Source organism: Phaenicophaeus curvirostris, chromosome 2, assembly GCF_032191515.1.
Source record: "Phaenicophaeus curvirostris isolate KB17595 chromosome 2, BPBGC_Pcur_1.0, whole genome shotgun sequence".
Lineage (NCBI taxonomy): Eukaryota > Metazoa > Chordata > Aves > Cuculiformes > Cuculidae > Phaenicophaeus > Phaenicophaeus curvirostris.
Genome location: NC_091393.1, coordinates 72546147 through 72567001, shown reverse-complemented (window position 1 = coordinate 72567001; position 20855 = coordinate 72546147). Strand labels below are relative to the sequence as shown.

General features: G+C 40.5%; 1 protein-coding gene across 7 annotated transcripts in view; it reads left to right on the top strand.

Moving 5' to 3' along the window:
• Positions 1-920: 920 nt before the first annotated feature.
• Positions 921-20855, top strand: part of BIRC6 (baculoviral IAP repeat containing 6) — a 180203-nt gene continuing 160268 nt past the window's right edge. For all 7 annotated transcript variants that reach the window (XM_069852465.1, XM_069852462.1, XM_069852459.1 and 4 more), the window contains exons 1-4: positions 921-1282; positions 15947-16128; positions 19423-19560; positions 19961-20154. In XM_069852465.1, the coding sequence (XP_069708566.1) occupies positions 1051-1282; positions 15947-16128; positions 19423-19560; positions 19961-20154 (746 nt within the window). In that variant the 5' untranslated portion in view covers positions 921-1050. The remainder of the gene's footprint in view (positions 1283-15946; positions 16129-19422; positions 19561-19960; positions 20155-20855) is intronic.

Sequence of the window (20855 nt, the reverse complement as noted above, 5' to 3'; positions counted from 1 at the left end):
ACAGACTTTGTATTTAAATAATTGTCCTGGTATAGGAATCTGTGTTAATTTGGGTCCTTGTACTAAAAATCTTCTTCTGTCGGAAATCACGTTATGTTTGAAGCTTCATTATATTTAAGAGCAGCAGTAGTCTAAAAGCTTTCTCAAATATTGCACGTTATTTAAGAATGCCTGAAGTTGTTACCTAGCAGGCAGAAAAGAAAAATCTCGACAATACCTAAGGTTTTGCTGTATCATTTTTTAAGCAGGATGAATAGCGGTCCAAAATAAAACACTTGCATAGGTAGAACGACTCCACTATTGGTTGGGGTGGGGGGGGTGGGGTGTTAAAATAAACAACCCAGAATTCAGTCAGGACCCACTGAGTGTTTACACACGGACAGCGCCCTCCTCCCGAAGGGAAGTGAAAGAAGAGCCCACGGAGAGGCGCCTCGACTCCCCGGCGCATGCGCATAGAAGCCATAAGGAAAGAGGGCGCCTCGAAGCGCGCATGCGCGCAGTGACCACGGGGGGGGGATCTCGGCCCCCGCGCATGCGCACAGCAACCCCGGGGGACAGGCGTCTTGCCCCTTGCGCATGTGCACGGCGACGCCGGGCCGGGCGGCCCCGCAGCCATTCAGGCGGCCCCGGGGCTGGAGAACTTGGTCTGCCCGAAGCGCGTGCGCGCGCACCACCCCCCCACCCCTTACACCACCCCGCGCATGCGCACAGCGGCCACAGGGGAGGCGGGGCGGTCCCACCCGCACTGAAGGACGGAGGGGGAGGGTGCACGCGCGCAGCGGAGCCCCGCCCCTCGCTTTGCCTCGGCCGCCCTCCCCCCCCCCCGTCTCCGTGAGGAGCGGCCGTTCACCCTCCTCGCCCCCCTCCTTCTCCGGGACAGTCCGGCGGCCGCTTCCGCATCCGGCGCGGTTGTGTCACTTCCGGCTCACGCTGGCGCTCTCCCTTTCCCCCTCTCCCCGGCCCCGGATGGTGGCTGGCGGCGGGCGCAGGGACTGTCAGTGAGCGGCTCCCCCCGCGCCTCTTGTCCTGAGGGCGGCGGCGGCCGGGAAGATGGCTGCGGCGGCCTCCTGCTCGGCGGCCGGGCCCGGGCCGGTGTCGGGCGGGCCTGGCTCCTGCGAGTGGCTGCTGCTGCGGGACGGCTGCCTGCGCTGCGACGCTGACGGGCTGTGCAGCCTGTGCTACCACCCGGCGCTCAACGCCATCCTGGCCGTGACCGCGCGCGGCGCCATCAAAGTCATCGACGGCACCTCGGGGGCCACGCTGCAGGCCTCGGCGCTCAACGGTGAGCGCGGGGGCGGCCTCGGGGCGGGGGCTCCCTCACCTCCGTCGAGCAGGTGTCGTCGCGGGCGAGGGTGGTGGCGGGGGGGAGGTGTCCGTCGCTGCCCCCTCCCTGGGAGTGTTGGAGGCCTTGAGCTGCCTGGTCTGGGGAGGTGCCCCTGCCCGCGGCGAGGGGGTTGGAACTGGGTGATCTTTAAGTTTCCTTCCAACCCGAACCATTCTGTGATTCCCCAGGTAATGTGGGGAGGCCCTGCGGGGGGAGAGGCCGCGCTCGGCTCAAGCCCTTGATGGCGGGGATTCCCCTGATTCTTTTTCATAGAATGGTTTGGGTTGGAAGGGATCTTAAAAATCATAGAATCATAGAGTAGTTTGAGTTGGAAGGGACCTTAAAGATCATCCAGTTCCAGCCTCCCTGCCATGGGCAGGGACATCATCCAGTTCCCCACCCTCCCCCCCGCCCTTCTTGTTTTCCAGGCCTGAAGGGTTCCTGCTCTTCAGAGCAGAGGTACTCATGTTGGCAGCACTGAGGCATTTTTCTTCTGTAAAAATGTATTGGCACGGTTATGAAAAGATTAAATGGGGATAGAAGGCTGTGATGGGTAGGGCTGTGATTTTTTATTTTGGTTTTTCAGGAGCTCCTGTGGATGACATGATGTTGAGCCTTCCAAAGATAAACTGTCATGCTGGATAGGCATAGTTATAGCTCTTACTGATATGTGATACTGTAGTAATTTGTTTATTGAGCCTTAGCCTTAGTTTGCTAAGAAGGCTTATTTCACAAAGGTATCATTTGTCTTATAGTTCAGAATTATTGAAGATCAGAATCCTTCATAAAGTTGTTTGATGGTGCAGTTTTGTATATATTTGCATAGTTCTTCACCCTGCTGTGTATCTTGGCCATCTCTGGTGTTAGTAACAGTATCTCTGCTATTACATTAACCAGGCACGATTATGTACTGACTTTGTGAAGGCTAAGACTGTAGCATCTCCATCGCTCTAAAGCAACTTTCTTTGTCCCTCATTAATGTTTTTATACTGTTAACAAGCTAGCTGTGTGGAAAAAGATCCACATGTCCTTAACGTTTTTTTCTCCTCCTTCATTAGTGGTTCTTAAACTGTGGTACTTGTCAGAATATTGGCCTGGAGGTGGGGTTGGTGGGGGTGAGGGAGTGATGTAGGGTTATTTGGTATGTTGTGAGACCAGCCCTTGGCACAGAGGGATATGTTTCCTACCAGTTGTGTGTTTCCGTGTTCAGGTTCTTCTTACAGTTGTGTGTTGCTGATAAGATCTAGCCATGCTGAGTGGTGGTAGTAACGGGTTCAGTGTTCGCCACCTGAACATGGCACAGTAATGTCAAGAATTGTACGGAGATGCCGGGGTAATATGTGTGCTTTCACCTTGAAAACCAGCAGCTGTGTTACAATGTCAAACTGAAAAGAACAGGACAAAAATCATTGATTTCCTTTCATAAGATAAAGTTAGTACGTTGTAAAGTGTAAAGGTTAAATGTTTGGGACAATTGAAAAAGAGTTTTGTGGAATTGTTAAGAAACTGTCAGCTGCTTTTGTTGTCAGTCACTTGTTCTGAAAATGAAGCTCCTGTGTGGTGTTTCCTGCTTTGTTCAGAATACAGATCACTACTTCTGTAATTCCCTGTCTTCTACCATGGTATTTCCAAAAGTGCTTTTTTTAATTAATAATTAAGTTTCTTACTTTTCTTCAAGCTGTTGCCAGAATTTGAGAATTGCTTTTAAGTTGTGGATGAGGAGGGTGTAAATCAAGGGCTTGATTTGCAATTGATTGTCTGTGTAGGAGATGTTTAAGTCTCATTAACAGAAAAAAATGACCTGCACATCAAAGCCTAAGCTGTTGTTTTATGATTTCCTGTGGTAGAATCCTTGCAAGGGATTTGATGTAGTATTTAAAATGCTAACAACAATTGTCCCCTAAATAGTAAGTATTTAAAAATAACTTATTGCTGTGCTTCGGTTATGTGCATTCAGTCATGTATACTTCCTTTAGTGCCAGTCTTTTCTGTGACAGCATGACTGTCAAAGGTGGATTCTATTCCTCCTCACATGAAAAAAACAGAATTACTTACAATCTACCCAAATTTTATCTGTGTGATATAGCTGATGATTACATTACTGGAAAAAAAAATCTATAGCCCTAGTTTATTTTGAAGAAATTTTAAATGAATGTCCTTGCAGATTCAGGCTGGCATCTCTGTCAGTAACCTGGTTCACCTCAGCAGTCGTTGTCTTTTGAGGCTGTTAGCAATTGTGTTTGCTCTTGTTCTCCCCCTTATCAGCCCGTCTTTGGAAAGAGGGAGAAAGAGGACTTCAACTGTTTGATGGCTACCCTGTCTGTGCAGTGTGAGCGCTTTTAATGTAGGACAGTTGTAGTTGGACACTATAGACCTGCTCCCTCCCCTGACATAAATGATAGGTCAAAGGATATTGTTGCTTCAGGGACTTCTGGTACTATAACTAAAAATAGAGTCCTTAGGAATTAAAACTACTTCTCTTGGGAGGCTGCTTGTCCTCTTTGGTAATTGGGGGTGCAGGTCCTTTGCCCTGCCAAAAGATTTACGTGGGCAGAAATGCAGTTGCTCATTACCGAAGGAAAAACAAAACAAAGCAAGCCTCGCTTTCTAGAAAGCAAACCAAGAAAAAGGATCCCTCATCAGGGAAGGAGGGCAGAAAAGGCAACACCAAGAAGACTCGGTGTTGCCTTTATTTGCAGTCATGGCACTACATGAAGTTTGAGTTTGTTCTCAGTGAAAAGGTTGAACCTGCGGATTACTGAATCTGATAAAGCATTGGGAGCTGCCTTAGTTAGAATGTTAATGAAGATTACCCTCTTTGGTGTGTAAAAGAGCAAGACAAAAGATACACAGCCAAAAAACCAGTTCAATTACAGACTGGATCCAAACATTGGATGCAATCGCTGGTCTGCATGCTTCAGTTTCTTTTGTGAACATCATTGGTCTGATGTATATGATAATCCAGGCATTGCTCCTCTGAGCCCAAACTGTAGGAATCCAGTGGGGATTGTGATTATTATGCCCCACTGAATCTTTGTCATAACCATTTCTTGAAAGTATGTGATCATCTTTAATTCGTTTCATATATGGGCACTACAGCCTATTCAGGAGGGACATGCAGTCATTTGCCACAGCTCAGAGCATGGTAGTGAATGAGGCTGTCATTGGTAAGGGGAAAATCAGGTGATCCTTTAACATTAATCTCTGTCTCACCTGGTCATGAGGTTGTCCTTCTTATTCTAGTAGGCCTGTTGCATGCATTTCAGAGAGCCAGACTGGGAGTGCAGGGACAGTTCTGATTACTGAATATTATGCATTTCTGTGTGTTTGCTAGTAGTGGTTAGTTGGGACTAGTTTTGAATCTGTCATGCCAGTCTATCAAGTACTTTGTTTTCATTTAAATATTTGTGTGGTTTCAGTTTAAAGTTGAATACTGGTAGCTGAAAAGCATGAATGATTCATCTCCAAATACAGCACTAAGGACGAGCCTTTCCTCTGCTTCAAAAAAGACAAACCAAAAAAGCCAGCTGAAAAACTGCAGAAGAATCAAAATAAACTTCCAGAATCATCTCCAATGACTCTCTTGGTGTTCCTAGAGATCTCTGATTTATCAGTTTATTCTGTTTATAAATAAAATAAGAAAACTGCTTGAACTGGGAGAATGCTGTAAATCCCAGAGAAGCTTGGCCAGGAACACACTAAGAAACTCAAATGTACTATCAGGTGGACAGTGACCATCTTGAATGTTTCTGTATGTGTTTCTAGATTAATTTGACATAGCGATAGCTTCAGAGCCTCATTTGCTAAAATGCAGAGTGTTTCACAGCTAAAGCTTTCTAAATTACTGTAGAGGCCCCAGCAGTGGTCAAAAAGCAGACTTCTGAGTTTGTACAGGGAAGGATTTGTTCGTTGTATATATGTACCAGTTCCTGTAGGGGAAACAGACTCTGCCTTTTCAACAGAGGCTCTTAGCTGCTGTTCTTCCAACAGAAGAATTTAGAACAAAATAGGTGCCAGCCCTGGAGGTTCACCTGTGGCAACTAGCTCAACACCATTGTCTGTCTGTCAGCATTCCCCATTTGGGAAGTCCTGTTTGCCTTCAGCTTAATCATTTCATACTATGGAGAAATATATCAAAACTTGGAAATCTATCAAGGAATATCAAGTTCTGTTGGTTGTTTTTTTTATTCCTTTCCATGTGATTCAGGAAGCAAAACCTGGAAAAAAGATTTGCTTTTCCAGCTTGGAATTTATAGAGGGCATGTACACTTCTTGGAATCTCTAGGAAGAAACCATTGGTATGTGCTGCTATCCAGTTCTAGGTTTGAATTATTTGCAGGCATCAGCAGCAGTTTCAACGGTCTCAAGCTCAATGTGGTAAAATTACTCAAGTTGTCTCCTTTATTCCTTAAAATTGGGGCAAGTTTCTTTATCTTCTTGGCTCTTATTTTCATTTGTTCAATTATGAGACAAAAATAAAACGTAAGGAAGGCTGTTGCTATTAATACAGAATTATCTCCTTGTTTACTTTTTCACCACATGGGAGGTATCACCAAATATCTAGTGATGCATTACAGCCCACCTTGCATTTGCGTGTACTTGGGTGGCACTGCTGATCTGGGTAAAATGCTTTTCACAGAGATTATTCCATTGATTTATGTGATCTAAAGGTCACTCATGAAAAGCCTTGAGCACTTGAAAAAATAGAGTAGGAGTATTGTTAGATCTGTGTTCAGTGTTTTTTGCCAGTAAAGATTCTAGACCATTGTATCCTCCATTTCACTGCTAGTTTCTTCAGAGTATGTCATATATACCTCCGTACTTGCCATGCGCCTTGCCAGACTGTCAAGATGCCATTAATTGGTACTTCCAGGGTCTGTGAAAGCACATCTGGATAATCTTCTGCAGAAGCTAAAATAGAAATCTCTTCTTTTCACATGCATTTAAAGGCATGTTTGCATTACTGTGTTCATTGCAGGCATCCAGAAATAACAACAGACAGCAATGCAGGCATATGTTATGTTGTCAGTCAAGATAGCACAACACTTTTTATTTTATTGACAGATCAGTCATATCTGGACTGATGGATTCATGGTTATCATCACAACAATAACAGTGTATTATTAAAGGTTGTGTAGTGCTTTTAATGTCAGAAATTTCCTAGCCTTCTGCAAATGGACTTTGAAAAAGGTCTTCTGCAGGAAGATCTATCTTGAAATGCTTCTTAATGATCCAAGGCAGAAATACTGTGCTCTGCATCATGGATTTCAACTTTGACTTGCTGACCTATTCCATCTCACAGGTAGTTAAGTTATTTCTCACTGATATGAAGAATTCTTAGGAAAATACTGATTTTCTACCTTAGTGCCAGTTGTGATCCAGCTTTGGTCAAGACAGCTTTTAATATGCTTATGTGATAAATCCTTAAGCTCAGGTCCTAGTTGTATTGTGTACTGTATTATAAAAACTGTAGGAGAAACTTGGCAGAAATCTGCTCTGACAGAGACAATTGATCAGTTAATTTCAAGAACGTTGTGAAAGAAAGCAGATAAATCTCTGTTGGATGTGAAGTAGTGGAAACACGGAGAAGGCTTTTGCCTGGTGATCTTTAGAAGCCCTGATCTATTTACTCTTCTGAACATTGCGGTAATCAGTGGTTTAGGTCTCATGTACTCTCCTGTCCTAAAATTGGCCCTTTCTAGCACCCCACCATAATGTTAGTTAGTTCAGTAGAACCCCCTTTCTGAGATTTTAGTTCTGTTGTTTGTAACAGTATTTTTATGGTTACTATTGCATTGGTAAACACAACTTGGGCTTCAGTGAAATACAACATCTAGGATTTTATAAAATAAGTATAAGTAAAATATGCCCTAGAATGAAAATTCACCTCAATTGTTTCTCTCAAGCTTTTAGTAATGGTTACAGTTGTTGTTTGAGGTTTTTTTGTATCATCTTAATCTGTTACTTCAGGTTTTCTTTCCAAGTTACTTTTAAATCAGGGAACAAAGCTGTCTATCCTTGCTGTTATAAGGGTTCTTTAATTCTCCCTGAACTGTGTCATGTCTTTCAAAAATGCTTCTTAAGCTGTCTTGGAGATGGAGATAAGGCTTACAACCATGTGGACTCTTAGACCGATAAACTCAAAAGTTGTCTATCCTAGGTCATGTTGTGAGATAGCTTGTTGTGTGCTGTCTGTTCCAGTAGAAATGGTAGCTGCTCACCATTTTTTAATTTTTAAAATAAAAAATTTACACATGGATCAGTTCACTTTCCTGGTGGTTCTTAAGTGATGCCATGCTATTGCTTTCTGTCTGTTAAAAAGCTGATAGTTAATGTTCCCTTAATTAAAATTACTGCTTGCAGTCACCAATTGAGTGCTTAAGGTTCAAGAAAGAACAGCTGTTGCCCTGAGTTCTTTCATTTGTGAAGTATACACGGATACCAAAACTTGCAGCAGCTTCTGGTTTCTACAGAGTCAAATACTGGATTGTGTATTGGCTCAATTCCATTTCTTCCTTGTCTTTGGGAAGAGCATCAGGGTTTGTTAAGGACCCAGTGCACATTGCTAGTCAAAAAACAGGCAGGAAGTCTGGTTTATGAAAAACTCTTATTTTGAAGATTTGCATGTATGTTAGAAGAAAGAGCACTCCACAGGTAAATGCGATGCTCAAAAAACGAGGGAGAAAAAGCATTTTTTGTTTTACAGCCTGGGTTGAAAGTGTAAAATTATGGAAGAAATAACTTGTCTGTCACATAAATGTAAACATCATTGCATTTAAAATTTTCATGAGGTGTTTGCTAGGGCTGTTCTGTGAGTATTTTATTGATAATTTTTTTAATGTGTAATTTAAGTGGATTCCCTCCTCTCATCAGTTGTCTTGAAAATTAGTAGCACTAGTGAAAACTCAAAGCCAGTTGCAAGTACTGGTTAATGAAGGCTTGCATAGCATACAGTCTGTTGGCAGTTCTTCAGTCCCCTGAATAGTGTGTGTAGGAAAAACTGTTTGATCCGCTGCAATTCCCTCTCCTGACTGAGTGTGAAGCACTCAGCGTCTGATCTGAGCATTTGGCAGCTGTAGGAGAAGTTTGATACATTCTGTTTACTGGGCCACAGGCTACAGAGACTCAGTAATGAAAAACTCCTTATGGAAAGGAATAGCTGTGAGGGGTAGGACTGAGAACTAGGATGGAGTGGCTGGATGATGGTGGGGTAAGAGTTAGAAAGGGTTAGGGGAGTAGGAATCTGCTTCCCGTTGTCTATAGAAGGAGCCTGGTGAGACCAGTCTTACAAGGCTTAACTTAGCTTTTCTGTATGTCTCCTTTTAATGACAGATCTAAAGTTAAAATTGCAGTCACCAGGTTCAAGTATTCCTATGCTGCAAATAGGGGTCTTAAATGTACATGGTCCTTCAATTTTGCCAACTTTTCTAAAGAACTTGAAAAGGCATCCTAAAGAGTAGTTTCACTTTTAAATGTAACCTAAACGTGAATGGATCTAGCTTCAGCTTTCCCGCATAGAAGCGGTTATTAGGAGAATGTGAGAATGCATTTAATTAATTTGAAGTGCTCTTAAGAATTTAGTGGAGTTGGAGGCTGGCGTACTAGACTCTGAACTGACTCATAATGCCAGAATGAGACCTTGGAGTTGTGCTAAAAATATGAAATACCAGCTAAACTCTCAGTGGTTATTGTATAAGCAATTACAAAAGCAGCTGTCAAGAACCCAACTGAGAATATAAGTCCATTCAATGCATGCATGTGTGCAATTTTGGTATTTCCATCTCAAAAAAAGTATACTAGAACTAGAAGCTTAAGGTGTGGCGTGGCTTATGTATGTGAGGCAGTATTCAACCTGATAAAGATGATGATAGGGAGGTAAGAGAGTGAGAGTGGCTTGCAAAATTCTGCACCTGTGAAAAATGTAAATTGGGAGTTGATTGTCTCTTCTAATACAAGAGCTGAGAACATCAAAGGAAGTAACTGTGAGAAACAGTAGAATACGGAGCTCCTGGCTACAGAACATTATGATTGCTAGGTATTTGTGGGATTACGGCAGTGTTGGACAAACTGATGGAAGAACAGCCTATCAAAGGTCATTTATATAAGAAATTACTTTTGGCTGAGAAGATCCACGAGCACAGATTAGCAGGGGCTGAGCATGTTACAGGCAAGTGTCATTGTATAGAGACCCTTTCTTAAATTCTTCACTAACCACTTGTTTTAGACCACTGTCTCGGACAAAACGTCAAGTTATACGTGTTTCCCTCTGATCCAGTATGGGTGCTTCTGTATTTGAGGTGCTGAGGGACATGGTTTAGTGTTTGATAGGAATGGTTGGACTCGATGATCCGGTGGGTCTCTTCGAACCTGGTTATTCTATGATTTCCTTAAAAGTAATGTCAAAAAGAGAAAGACGGGCCGTAACTCAGTGGTCTCACATAGCTGTTGAAATACTGCTCCAGTAACGGAAGACTGCAGTTAGATTTCTTCCTAAACCCTTTTTTTCTGCAGACTAAACAAGCCCAGTTATTTTAGTGTTTCTTCACGTGTTGTATGCTTCAGCCCTCTGATGTCTTAGTACTCTTCATGGGACTCTTGCATATGTGGTGGTATCTCAGATGGGTGACCAAAGCCAGACATCATGAATATGATGTTCTGGATGTGGGCTCAGAATTGCTGAGTAGAGTAGACTAATCTTTTACCCTGATTTACTTTCTGTTTGATCACCTGTGTGCTAACAGTTTTCTGTTTGTCAGGATCCCCAGGTTCTTTGTGTTGGCTTGTCACCTAGCCAGTTAGTCCTCAGCTTCTGTTGATGTATGTGGTTATATTCCATACCAGAGTAAGACCTTGCATTTGTCTTTATTGAATTTCAAAAGGTTTGTGTCAAGCCATTTCTCTGGCTTTTTGAGATCCTTTTAAAAGGCAGCCCTAGCATTTAATGCATCAGCTGCCCTTGGTTGCCTCCCATTTGGTGTCACCTACAGTCTAGCTAAAGGTGCAGTCTGTCCCATCATCCAGGCCATTGATGAAGATAGTACAGCTTATCAAGCTTTACTGAATGCCACTCATAACTGGCTGCCAGGTTGAATCATTAACTACTAACTTTAAGCATGATTTTCATTTAGCTTGTAACCCATCCATCTGTTTCTGAGAACTTCCTTCTTCTCCCAGCTTGGTATTTTGCAAGTTTGTTATAAAATTGAGGCTGGGAGAGCTGGGAAGCTAAACGAGACTGCTTGTCGGGAAACGAGAGTTTAAGAAGTGCCATAACTGGAGATGTTTTCTCCTGTTACAGAGACTGCAGGATACCCAATGGGTGAACTCAGATGCTCTAGCCACTTTAGTGACAAAGAGGAACTAGTAGTAAAATTTCATCTGGCAAAGTTTTTTTGTTGTGAAATGCTGCAATGGGAATTGCTCTTGACGAACAGGAACTTCCTGTTACTGAGCTGTGAAGGACTGCTTGTTTGTCTCTGTTTCTGGGTGGATGCTGTGTGCAATTTATCTATCTGTAATTTGTGAAACACATTTTTCCTGAAAATTTTTAGTCATAGTTTTTGCTTTGAGAAAAAGATTTGAAGAAGACACTATCCTCTGTGAGGTATTTGCAGGAGAATTGGCAAGGACTTTGATTTTCACAATTTACCTGAATTTGTGGGAAAGATTGTAGAATACCTTGTGAAATTTTTCATAATTTGTACTCTGGTGTAATAATATAAAGCTCAGAGAGCAGTTGTGTTCTGTACAGCATACAAGGTGACAGTACTGCTAGATACACAGAGATCTGAAACAACATGAAGAGCGTGGGCACAAAGAGCTCATCAGTGTCTTCCTGCTGATTTAGTCTCGGTATGAGTCTGTAGAGTGGAAGAGGAGGACTCCATGCCTGCAAAGTTAGTGAGACATGAACTGCCTTGATCTCAGTGGGTTTTTGTTTGTGTTCCTTTTAAGTGTTAATGTTAGCTTCTGTTAGTTGTTGCTTGATCAGGCACATCTAGTTAATATTCATGTGCAGTCTCCAGAACTTTGGCCCAGATAATGCATCTTCCTACTCTACTTTGTGTTATTAAAACCAGCTATCATATAATAAAATTGATACTGAAACAATTCTTTCCTGGTTGTTGCTAAAGGAAATGATAAACTGTAGATCATAGGTCTTGTTCTTGAGTAACTAAATCCAGTTTTGGCAAATAGGGCACCTTGTGATGTTAAATTGTGTATTTCTGCCTCTTTTAGCATTCTTGCTGTTTGGAGAATATTTTTAGTTTTCTTTCCTGTTCCAGCTCTGAACGTGTTTTTGCTTTATTCAGTCATTTGGACTGCTCTTCCAGGTGATGTTACAGATCGAGGTGTGTGCATATAGTGAAATCTAGAAGAGAAAGTATTGCTTGTGTGTAGTTGGTTTAAGCCCATCTACTTCATTTGTCTAAAACAGCAACACGAACTTGATTTCATCCAATAGATGAAATTTCCATCCTTTCCTCAAGTCTGAGAATGATTTTGTTTTGGGAGACACCTGTGGAGTGACTTGATGGTGGCAGCAGAGCACTTCACTGAGGTGGTGATTTGGAGCAAATATGGAGTTGAGGCTGCACTTGGAAGACAGAACTGCACTGCTGAAGATGTAGGGGAGCAGGAGAACAGGAAGAACAAAAGAGGATCTCTAACTGATGAGTTCAGTAATGAGGAGCAGTTAAGGTCTGATTGGGCCATGCCTTAGACATCTTCTTATTACTGTGTCCTCAGATACTCCTGACCACCATGTCAAATAGTTGCCTGCAAATATAGCGAATTAAGACACTGCATTCAACTTCAGGCAGTTGAGGTTTTTTTTAATTTATACTGTAGAACTGCCTCGGACTGCAGGTGTGCTCACCTTGGCAGAGTTGTGTTACTGAGGTAGTGTACAATGAGATGTTATACTTGCTAAATGTATTTTTCAGTGGGTTTTATGATTACATGAAATGGTAGCTATAGGGAAGGAACCTGCCTTGCAACAAATGAGGACAACTGATCTGTGTTTTTTTTTAATCCCAGGTGCATGTGGAAAATGTGTGAGAAGTAACTCAGCAATGTTTTGGCAAAAGGCATTTTTGTATCTAATGGAAAGCATAGTTTTGTTCTCTGCTGACCTGACTTCTGGAAGGAGAATTTCACAAGTCATAGTACCATGACTGATAATATTTCCTAAACTTTAAGGTTTACAGACAAGTTTCACGATAGTGAGGGGAAAATAAAAATTTTATTTTTAATTCTAACAGTAATGCTGTCTTAAGGACTTGTGCAGTTGTACTATCCCCTTCTCTTGAGATTTTGGATTATTGCTTTTTAAAAAGCTTAATGCTCAAATTTAATGGTACAAAGTTAATAGGATAGATGGGACTTTTGATCTCCTGAAACTTCTTATAAATTTAGCTTGCCATGGTTGCAGTATTTGAAATGAGTACTGAGTTATTGTTTGGATAATCTAAATTGGAAGTGCAAAAACTGATATCAGTGCACATGTGTTTTGCTGAGCTGATGAGATTTCTATTTCTCCAAATATTACTTTAATTCTTAATCTAAAAACCTAGTTGCATTTATGGATGTCCGTTTACACATTTGATTGGTCTTGGATCTTAGCATTATGGAATTAGTGCTATAAAGCCTGTGTTTACCACTCTCACTTTATAGCTGCAGATGAAAGTGTTTGTTTACTGTAATTTAGAAACTATTTGCATGTTGGTTTTTTTTGCATGCTGTCATCTGAAGCTTCTTGTCAAGAGAATTACTGACTTTGTGATATGTTTTAATGCCACTTCTGGGTAGCACTTTTCAAGGTGAATTAACTTTTTTCCATTACTAGAAAAGATCAAAGGTGTTACTACCGTCATTAACCTACATCTCTTCATAATGGTGGCTATGCATATTCAAGTGACAGCCACTTTCTCTTAGTTTCAACCTCAAAGCTTTCAAGCTCATCTGTGCCAGAGAAATGGAGGCAAGCTTTTTCATTCTTCTAGTTGTTGAAATACAAGGCTAATTCTCTAATTAGTTTGGTTCATCTTAATGTCTGCAGACAAGGGGGCACAGTAGATGCTGCTTAGACTGTCATGTGTTCTCTAAGCAAGCTGGTATTCTGTAGTTTTTTTTGTAAGTCAGGTTTTGATTTCTTTTTCTGTATTGTTCAAAACAAAGGCGGCAGAGGGGGAATGTTCCTTTTCTCAAATTCTTTATTTCTGCAATCTGATGTTTATTGGCTTTTAAGTTTTTATATTACTAGTTCTAAGGTCGTTAGAGGTGACATCTCATAATGTAGTATTCTCCTGGGCTTGTAATTCTAGCATGCTAGCAGCCTGCCAGGTTTTCTTACAGGAGTTGACAAAAGGCTTAATGATTTTTGTGAGTTGTTTTGCTTTTAATCTTAGACAGATAAGCCAGACATACTGGGAAAAGCTACCGTCCACTCGTTCCATGACTGAAAAGTGAAATTGTGAAAGCTTGAATGACTATTTCTCTTTCCACCACCAAAAGTTACAGCTGAAGGAATTAGGTATAAAATGAGAATAACGGTTGGGTTTTGATGATATGGTGTAAGTCATGAAGTGCCTTTCTGAGAAACTTCTGAACTGTGAATAACGTTCTGGAGATATTATGGCCAAAGTTAGTCTGTCAGTGTGACCAACCAAAATATTAACTAGGTCAGGGAGAATCGCAGCTGTTAGGTAGTATATTTCTTGTGCTGTAGTTATAATTTTTTGCATTGTTTCTCAACGGAGCAGATGTATTATGTTGATTAGACAAATTGTCTGTGTCACTGGCTTCTAAAAATTGGGGCTACTTGCACAGAGGATATTTGTTAGCCATTTGGTGATTTAGACATGAGGTTTGACTATCTTCTCTAAAGGAATAAAATAAGAAATGGTCTAGCTCCTATGGGCTGCTGAACTCCTAGTCATAGCGCATAAGCATGCTCCTGTGCTTGGCAACATGTAAGGAAAGTTCATGGTGTTGGCAGTGGCAGAGAAGGTGAGCTGCTTTTCCCATTTTCTCTGGGAAGGAGGAGGAAAGAAGAAAGCAAGCATCCTGTAGTGGCACATCACACTGATCACACTGAATAGACTGCATGCACCATGTGAATTTACTGAAGTTTCTAGTATAGGGCATCGTATACCTTTCAGTTTATTTTCATAAGACTTTCCAGTACATTGTTGAAACTAATACATTTAAAGACATTAAAACTTGTATCTGAATTTTTGTCAACTACTGTTTTCCTGTAGAATGACTTGCTTCCTTGCCTGCAGCTGTGTTGTCTGTAAAGTCTTGCATGAGGAACTCCAATATATTGGCAGAAATAGTTTGAAGCTGGTTGATTTGCCATTCAGAGGACCCTTTTATTTTATGGAGCTAGGACAAATGACTTCACAGCTATCAAGTGATTCCAGGGCTCTTGAAGTGTCTGAATGTTATAGCAATGATTACAATTGCAGTGTACTTCATGCAGGCGAAGGCGTATGTCCTATATTTTGAAAGAATATGAGTCATTGTTTCTAAAATTTTGGTGAGAAGGGCAGCTGACAGCTATTCTTGACCTGAATTTTTGAGAGAATATGCTACAAATGTAGTGTGGTTGGATTGATGTGCCCTATATTTTGAGGAATTTTGATTTCCATTTAACTGTATCAAAGCGAGAAGACAACAGAATTTTGTATCTGTCTTTATCTGGATACTTCATCTGTGTGCTAGCTACCTAAATAGTGATTTATTTTTTAATTATTCATAATAGAAACAGTATCCAGTGTCTGAGGAAAGAGGAGAAGAGGGATGGGACTTCAGTAATGCAAAATTTAATGAAACATGTTCTTGTGCAGCAACAAGAGATCTATGTTGATGACCCAGTGATTTCAGCTTTGATCTTCAGATGACATGTCCACGTACTTATAACATACATACAGTCTGTGGCAACAGCTTACACTTTCCATGTAGAAGGCAAATTGCATTAATTAACAGATAACATATTACATGGATTTAGTTTTACAGTCTTTAATATGTAATAATGTTGAGTAACATTAAATGTTTCTGGGGATAATGTTCATTGCTACAGCTTTTGTTTGTTTATATGCTTAGAGTCCTCCTCCACCCTCAACAAACTTCACTAGCCTGTTACTGACATCAGGAGTGCAGGGCTGAGCAGGAAAAAGCTACCTTAGTGCCTCAAGGAACACGTGTAGTATTTGCACATTATATGCTGTACTTAGCTTTCAGAAGTTTGAATCTTGATTTGCTTGGTGAAAGGGTGTTGATCAACCTTAATGGTAGTTTAGAAATTTTGTCTTAATTCCAAGTACACCAGGCATCTACATTAGGCCTGAAAACACTAGTTTAGGCCTCCTGGTAGGAGCAGGAGTTGAATGATGGCTTCCATTATAGGAATAAAATGGTTGTAGCTGTTGATGGGGTGTGTAGATTTTGGATGTTTGTTACTAAAGCTTGGTGGAAGTTGTGGTACCTAAAAAGATAGAGTTTTATCATCTCAAGAAGCAAAGATTTTGCTGAAGTGTTACATTACTTTCTGGAACTGTATTAAAGGTCTTCTATAAAAGCTGATTTCTAATCGGATCTTGGTTTTTGTCTTTATAGCTAAACCAGGTGGACGGGTGAAGTGTCAGTATATTTCTGCTGTGGATAAAGTGATTTTTGTGGACGATTATGCAGTAGGATGTAGGAAAGATCTCAATGGCATCTTACTGTTAGACACAGCTCTGCAAACACCTGTCTCAAAGCAAGAGGATGTGGTTCAGCTTGAATTGCCAGTTACAGAGGTAAGATGGGGTGTGGGGGTGTGGGTAAGAGTGTGTAAATAAGTGACAGAAGTACTGAAACCAGGCATTTGATGCTGGATTTCTTGTGTGTTATTAACGGCATGGAATGGAAAAATTTCTTAGTTATTAGCTGATGCAGGGCAATAGCTTTTTGCTGTTATCTGTATCTGTGGGGTGTGACAGTATCTCAAACAACTAAAGAGCTTCCTTCATCAAGAGGATGTTATTTCAGATGAAAGAATGTTTTAGTGACCAGAAATAAGGACTCATTTCCAGAAGTCTGTCTGCTTATGTATGGAATCTATATGCACTTCTAGAAGTCAATCTGGGCTGCTAGGCATCCTTGAATTTTTTTGTTTTAGACTTTCAGGGAAAAAGACAATTAAAGTCAACTAATATGGTGTTGCTACATGTGAAGAATTAATGCTCTAATCTGACTTTTCTAGCTAGGTCAGTTGGCCTAATGAAAGACTTTTTTCCCTGGAAATCTGGCTTCCCTTTTATGTTTGTACTGCCACAGCTGCAATAGGATTCCTCCTGGTTTGAGACAATATAACTAAGCATTTAGGATCACTTTGTAACCATTTTTGCCAAGAGTGTAACACTTAGGATTTTGTTGCATTGGTTTACCTTCGCCTAGCAGAGCATTTATGCTGTGATGTAGCATGTGCATTCTTATTTTCAAATGTTGCCTAATACAAGATAGCTAACAATTCCTTCTATTCTAAAGCACTTGGTGGTGAGGAAAGTAGTGCCCACCTTTGTAGTGGTCATGAAGTAATAGACCTGGGGAGTAAATCAGTACAATTTTAGTTACAAGTGAGATTCATTAATTGTCAAAAGTTGAGTTGGAGTTCAGCCTGGATAAGAGAAGGCTCTGAGGAGGCCTTATAGTGGCCTTCCAGTATCTGAAGGGAGCCTGCAAAAAAGCTGGGGAGGGACTTTTTACAAGGGCATGTAGTAATAGGATGAGGGGGACTGTCTTTAAATTGGAGTGGGGAAGATTTAGATTAGACATTGTGAAGATTTCTTCATGATTAGGGTGGTGAGGCACTGACACAGGTTGTCCAGGGAAGTTGTGGATGCCCCCTCCCTGTAAGTGTTCAGAGCCAGGCTGGATGGGGCCTTGAACAGCGTGGTCTGGTGTGAAGTGTTCCTACCTGTGACAGGGGGGCTGGAACTGGGTGATCTTTAGGGTCTCTTCCAACCTAAACCGTTCTATGATTCTGTGATTCAAAAGCACAGAACATCTCCTAATGGTAATATTTTAAACAGTGCTTCCAGTCACAAAACCAAAACTGGATTACTAGATCCAGATTCTGAGTCTTTAAAGCACTCTGAGCAAAGAGCACTTGTCATTCATCTCTGTGGGAAGTAAATTTATATTGAATGGTGCACCACAAACAAAAACTTATCCTGAGCATTGATTTAAAATATTTATGTGTTCATGGAGTATCAATTAATAGATGCTTATTATGAACCAAGAATCCATGAGGTTTTTAACTACTTGTCATGAGTAGAAGCAGCAGCAGTAAAGTTGCTACATAGAGGTCTCCAAAGAGACCTTTCCAGATTCTTCAGGCTTTCTGCCACTGGCATAATTTTACAGCTTTTATGCGCAACTGCAAAAATCTTGGCATGGGTGGCTGACTGTGGAAAGACTGACAGAGGTCAGCATTTACTTTCATGAAAATTTTGCTGTCATTGGTTTGCAATCTGACATGTTTCAATACAACCTATAAGTTTGTGTCAATTTTAGCTAAAGATTCTTTGGTTCTAAAGAGTTTACGGATCTTTATTTCAAGGTGAAAATAGAATGCTTCTCTGTAAAGGTCATTCCTGTAGAACAAAAGTTGGAAAATATTTGCAGTTCAGTAGGAACAGATTGGGGGAGTTCATGGCCAGATCAGTGAGGAGGAAGGGAGAACATTAGCAGTTTTCAGTTCTTTTAGTTTTAAAGAGGAGGTACTCAGGCCTCAGAAAATTTTTAGGAAATATTAAGCAAATATCATACAAAACCATCATTCCACCTCTTTCATTATAGGAAAGTCAACAGCCTTTTTTTTTTTTTAGTCTTTAGAACTTCTCTGCAAACTTTTATGCTTAAATTAAGTGATCTTTTTATATCATCTGCTGGTAATGCAATGCATCTTTATGCATTTCTGATCAGCAGCATTTACAAGTTATGGTGCAGCCTCTCTGCTGTTTTTACTTCCCTACAGAACACTGTAAATTTTATGAACTTCCATAATCTATCTTTTCTGTCATCTGCAAGAGAGTTGAAGTATAAGGTGCCACAAGAGTTGTAATTGTCTTTTTACTGAAATATGAGAAACTAATACAACCTTGTCTAGGGGTCTGATCTGCCTTATTTTGTCTTTCTCCCATGAACTGCCCAAGGATGTAACACAGTGCTCACTTGGCCCGTTCTATTTGGAGCAGTTTGTAGCTGTTTAAAGGACTGGCTGGCAAGCCATTACCCTTTAGAAGTACTTCCCTGCGTTTGTAATGTGAAAGATTTCATATAACACATTTCAGATGTTAGCCCACCTAACAACAGACGTAGAATACTCTGTGCTTTGCATATAAAGTGTACTTTTAAATCTGTCTCCTGACTTAATGTTGACAAATAAGAGGGACAAGTTAGAAACAGGTGGGACTTGATAGGAAAAAAAAAAGTCTATAAAGGGATATTTATAGTTGTCTTTTCTAGATCTATTATTTCTGAGTTTTAAGAATTTCTATATTCTGAACTAGCCTGTTTTCTTCTGCCTCATTTTTCACATTTGTTTTAGCACTGTTTTAAGTAATTCATCTCTAACTTTGTCGCAACGTTGTTTTTCTTATTGTCTACTTTTTTTAAAATACAAAACTACTCAGAATAATGTCAAGACTTTGTTCTTGCTCTTGCTTTTTGTCCCTAAAGCTGAACAAATCCTTTTGAAGGGGAAGCATTGGGTAACAGATATCTCCTTTTTGCTTGCCTTTAATATATGTTCTTTTTTACTTGTTTATAGGACTGATTTGTTTAGCATTTGGTAATATTGCCTTTCAGGGAATTTTTAGTAATTACTGTCACTATTAAACTGCTAAAGTTTATCCATTGATTAACCTACAAAGTAAATTTTGGGGCTGCTTGCTCAGCTCTGGTTCTTTTATGGTAATTATGCTGGTATATTATATGATAAAGAAGGGTAGGACAAATTACATTTCCTGGAGTAATTAAACAGGTATAATTTTTGTCTGTAGTTATTCAGCATGGATGTTGACTTCTCTTGCACATCTGCATTTCAGGCTCAGCAGCTGTTATCTGCTTGCATAGAAAAAGTAGATGTTTCTAGCACAGAGGGATATGACTTATTCATCACACAACTGAAGGATGGCTTAAAAAATACCTCACATGAAACAGCAGCAAATCATAAAGTTGCAAAGGTAAGAATTTCTCTCTGTACTATCTAACGTGGATTCCCAAGTCTAACTTGCTTGGCTACCGTTATTGATGCATGCAAAATGCGCAACCTACTGTGGTAGATTTTGTTTGAAGAGGATGGAATGTATAATCTGTTCCTTAGTTCCTCTGTGTGAAACTTAACTTGTTGAAAGAGCAGATGAGCTTAGTTTCTCGCTGATAAACCCACTGAGCTTAAAATATGAAGCTATTGACTTGCATTATGTCTATGTTGCTTTTGTCTGTCTCTTCTTGTATTATTTCTTGAAATCAAGAGACGGTGCAGGATGTGCATTTGGTTCTGGTTTTGACATTTTCATGATCTATTTGTATTTAGATGTTAAAATTTTAAAATATAAACTGGGCACTTTTTTCTTAATTTAGTGGGCAACAGTTACGTTCCACCTTCCTCATCATGTTTTGAAGTCTGTCGCCAGTGCCATTGTAAATGAACTCAAGAAGATAAATCAAAATATTGCTGCCTTACCTGTAGCATCCTCTGTGATGGATAGGTTATCTTACCTCTTACCCAGCGCACGCCCAGAACTTGGTGTGGGACCTGGTCGATCTGTGGACAGGTATATTAAGATGAAATAAGTGATGTATTTGACCCCTTTGTTGTATCAGAATAAGCTCTTAGATTACCTTATTCACTAAAGGAAGTCCTATTGTGTAGTTTCTTGCTCTTGCTCATATCACTAATCAACTGGTTAATGCACAATGCACTGTACATATCACTAAACTTAGAGAAACCTTTATGGGTGCTACAAGATTGTTTTGTTTGGATTCTGACTACAATAGCAGGCAAACTTAATTTAATTTGCTTTAAAGCCGAACATATACTTTCAGAAAGGTGACAATTGCAGCCCTAAGTACAGGTCTCTAGGTGGTATTGTAATGCATTAATGTGATATGTTCACCCAGGCTTTGCTCTTGATCATGTCTGATTATGGTCTTTATCTGAACAGTCAGATGCATATGACTAGTTACATACGTTACTGGCTTTACTCAAACTAGTACTGAAACCATACTGTGGCTGCACTGTTGAGATGTTCAGAAAATACTTAGCTTTAAGAATGTACGTATACCTCTTTTGAAAGACAAATGAGTGCTGTGTTTGCAACCAAGGAATGAGCATACATACTGTGATGTATCATGAAATCAATTCCTTTTCCATCATGCCAGAAGGTTATGCCTGCGTTCTGTGTTTTAGAAGTTTAGGAAGTTACAACCTTTGTAGAATATCTACATGCTACTTCGGTACTCTCTACTTACCTTC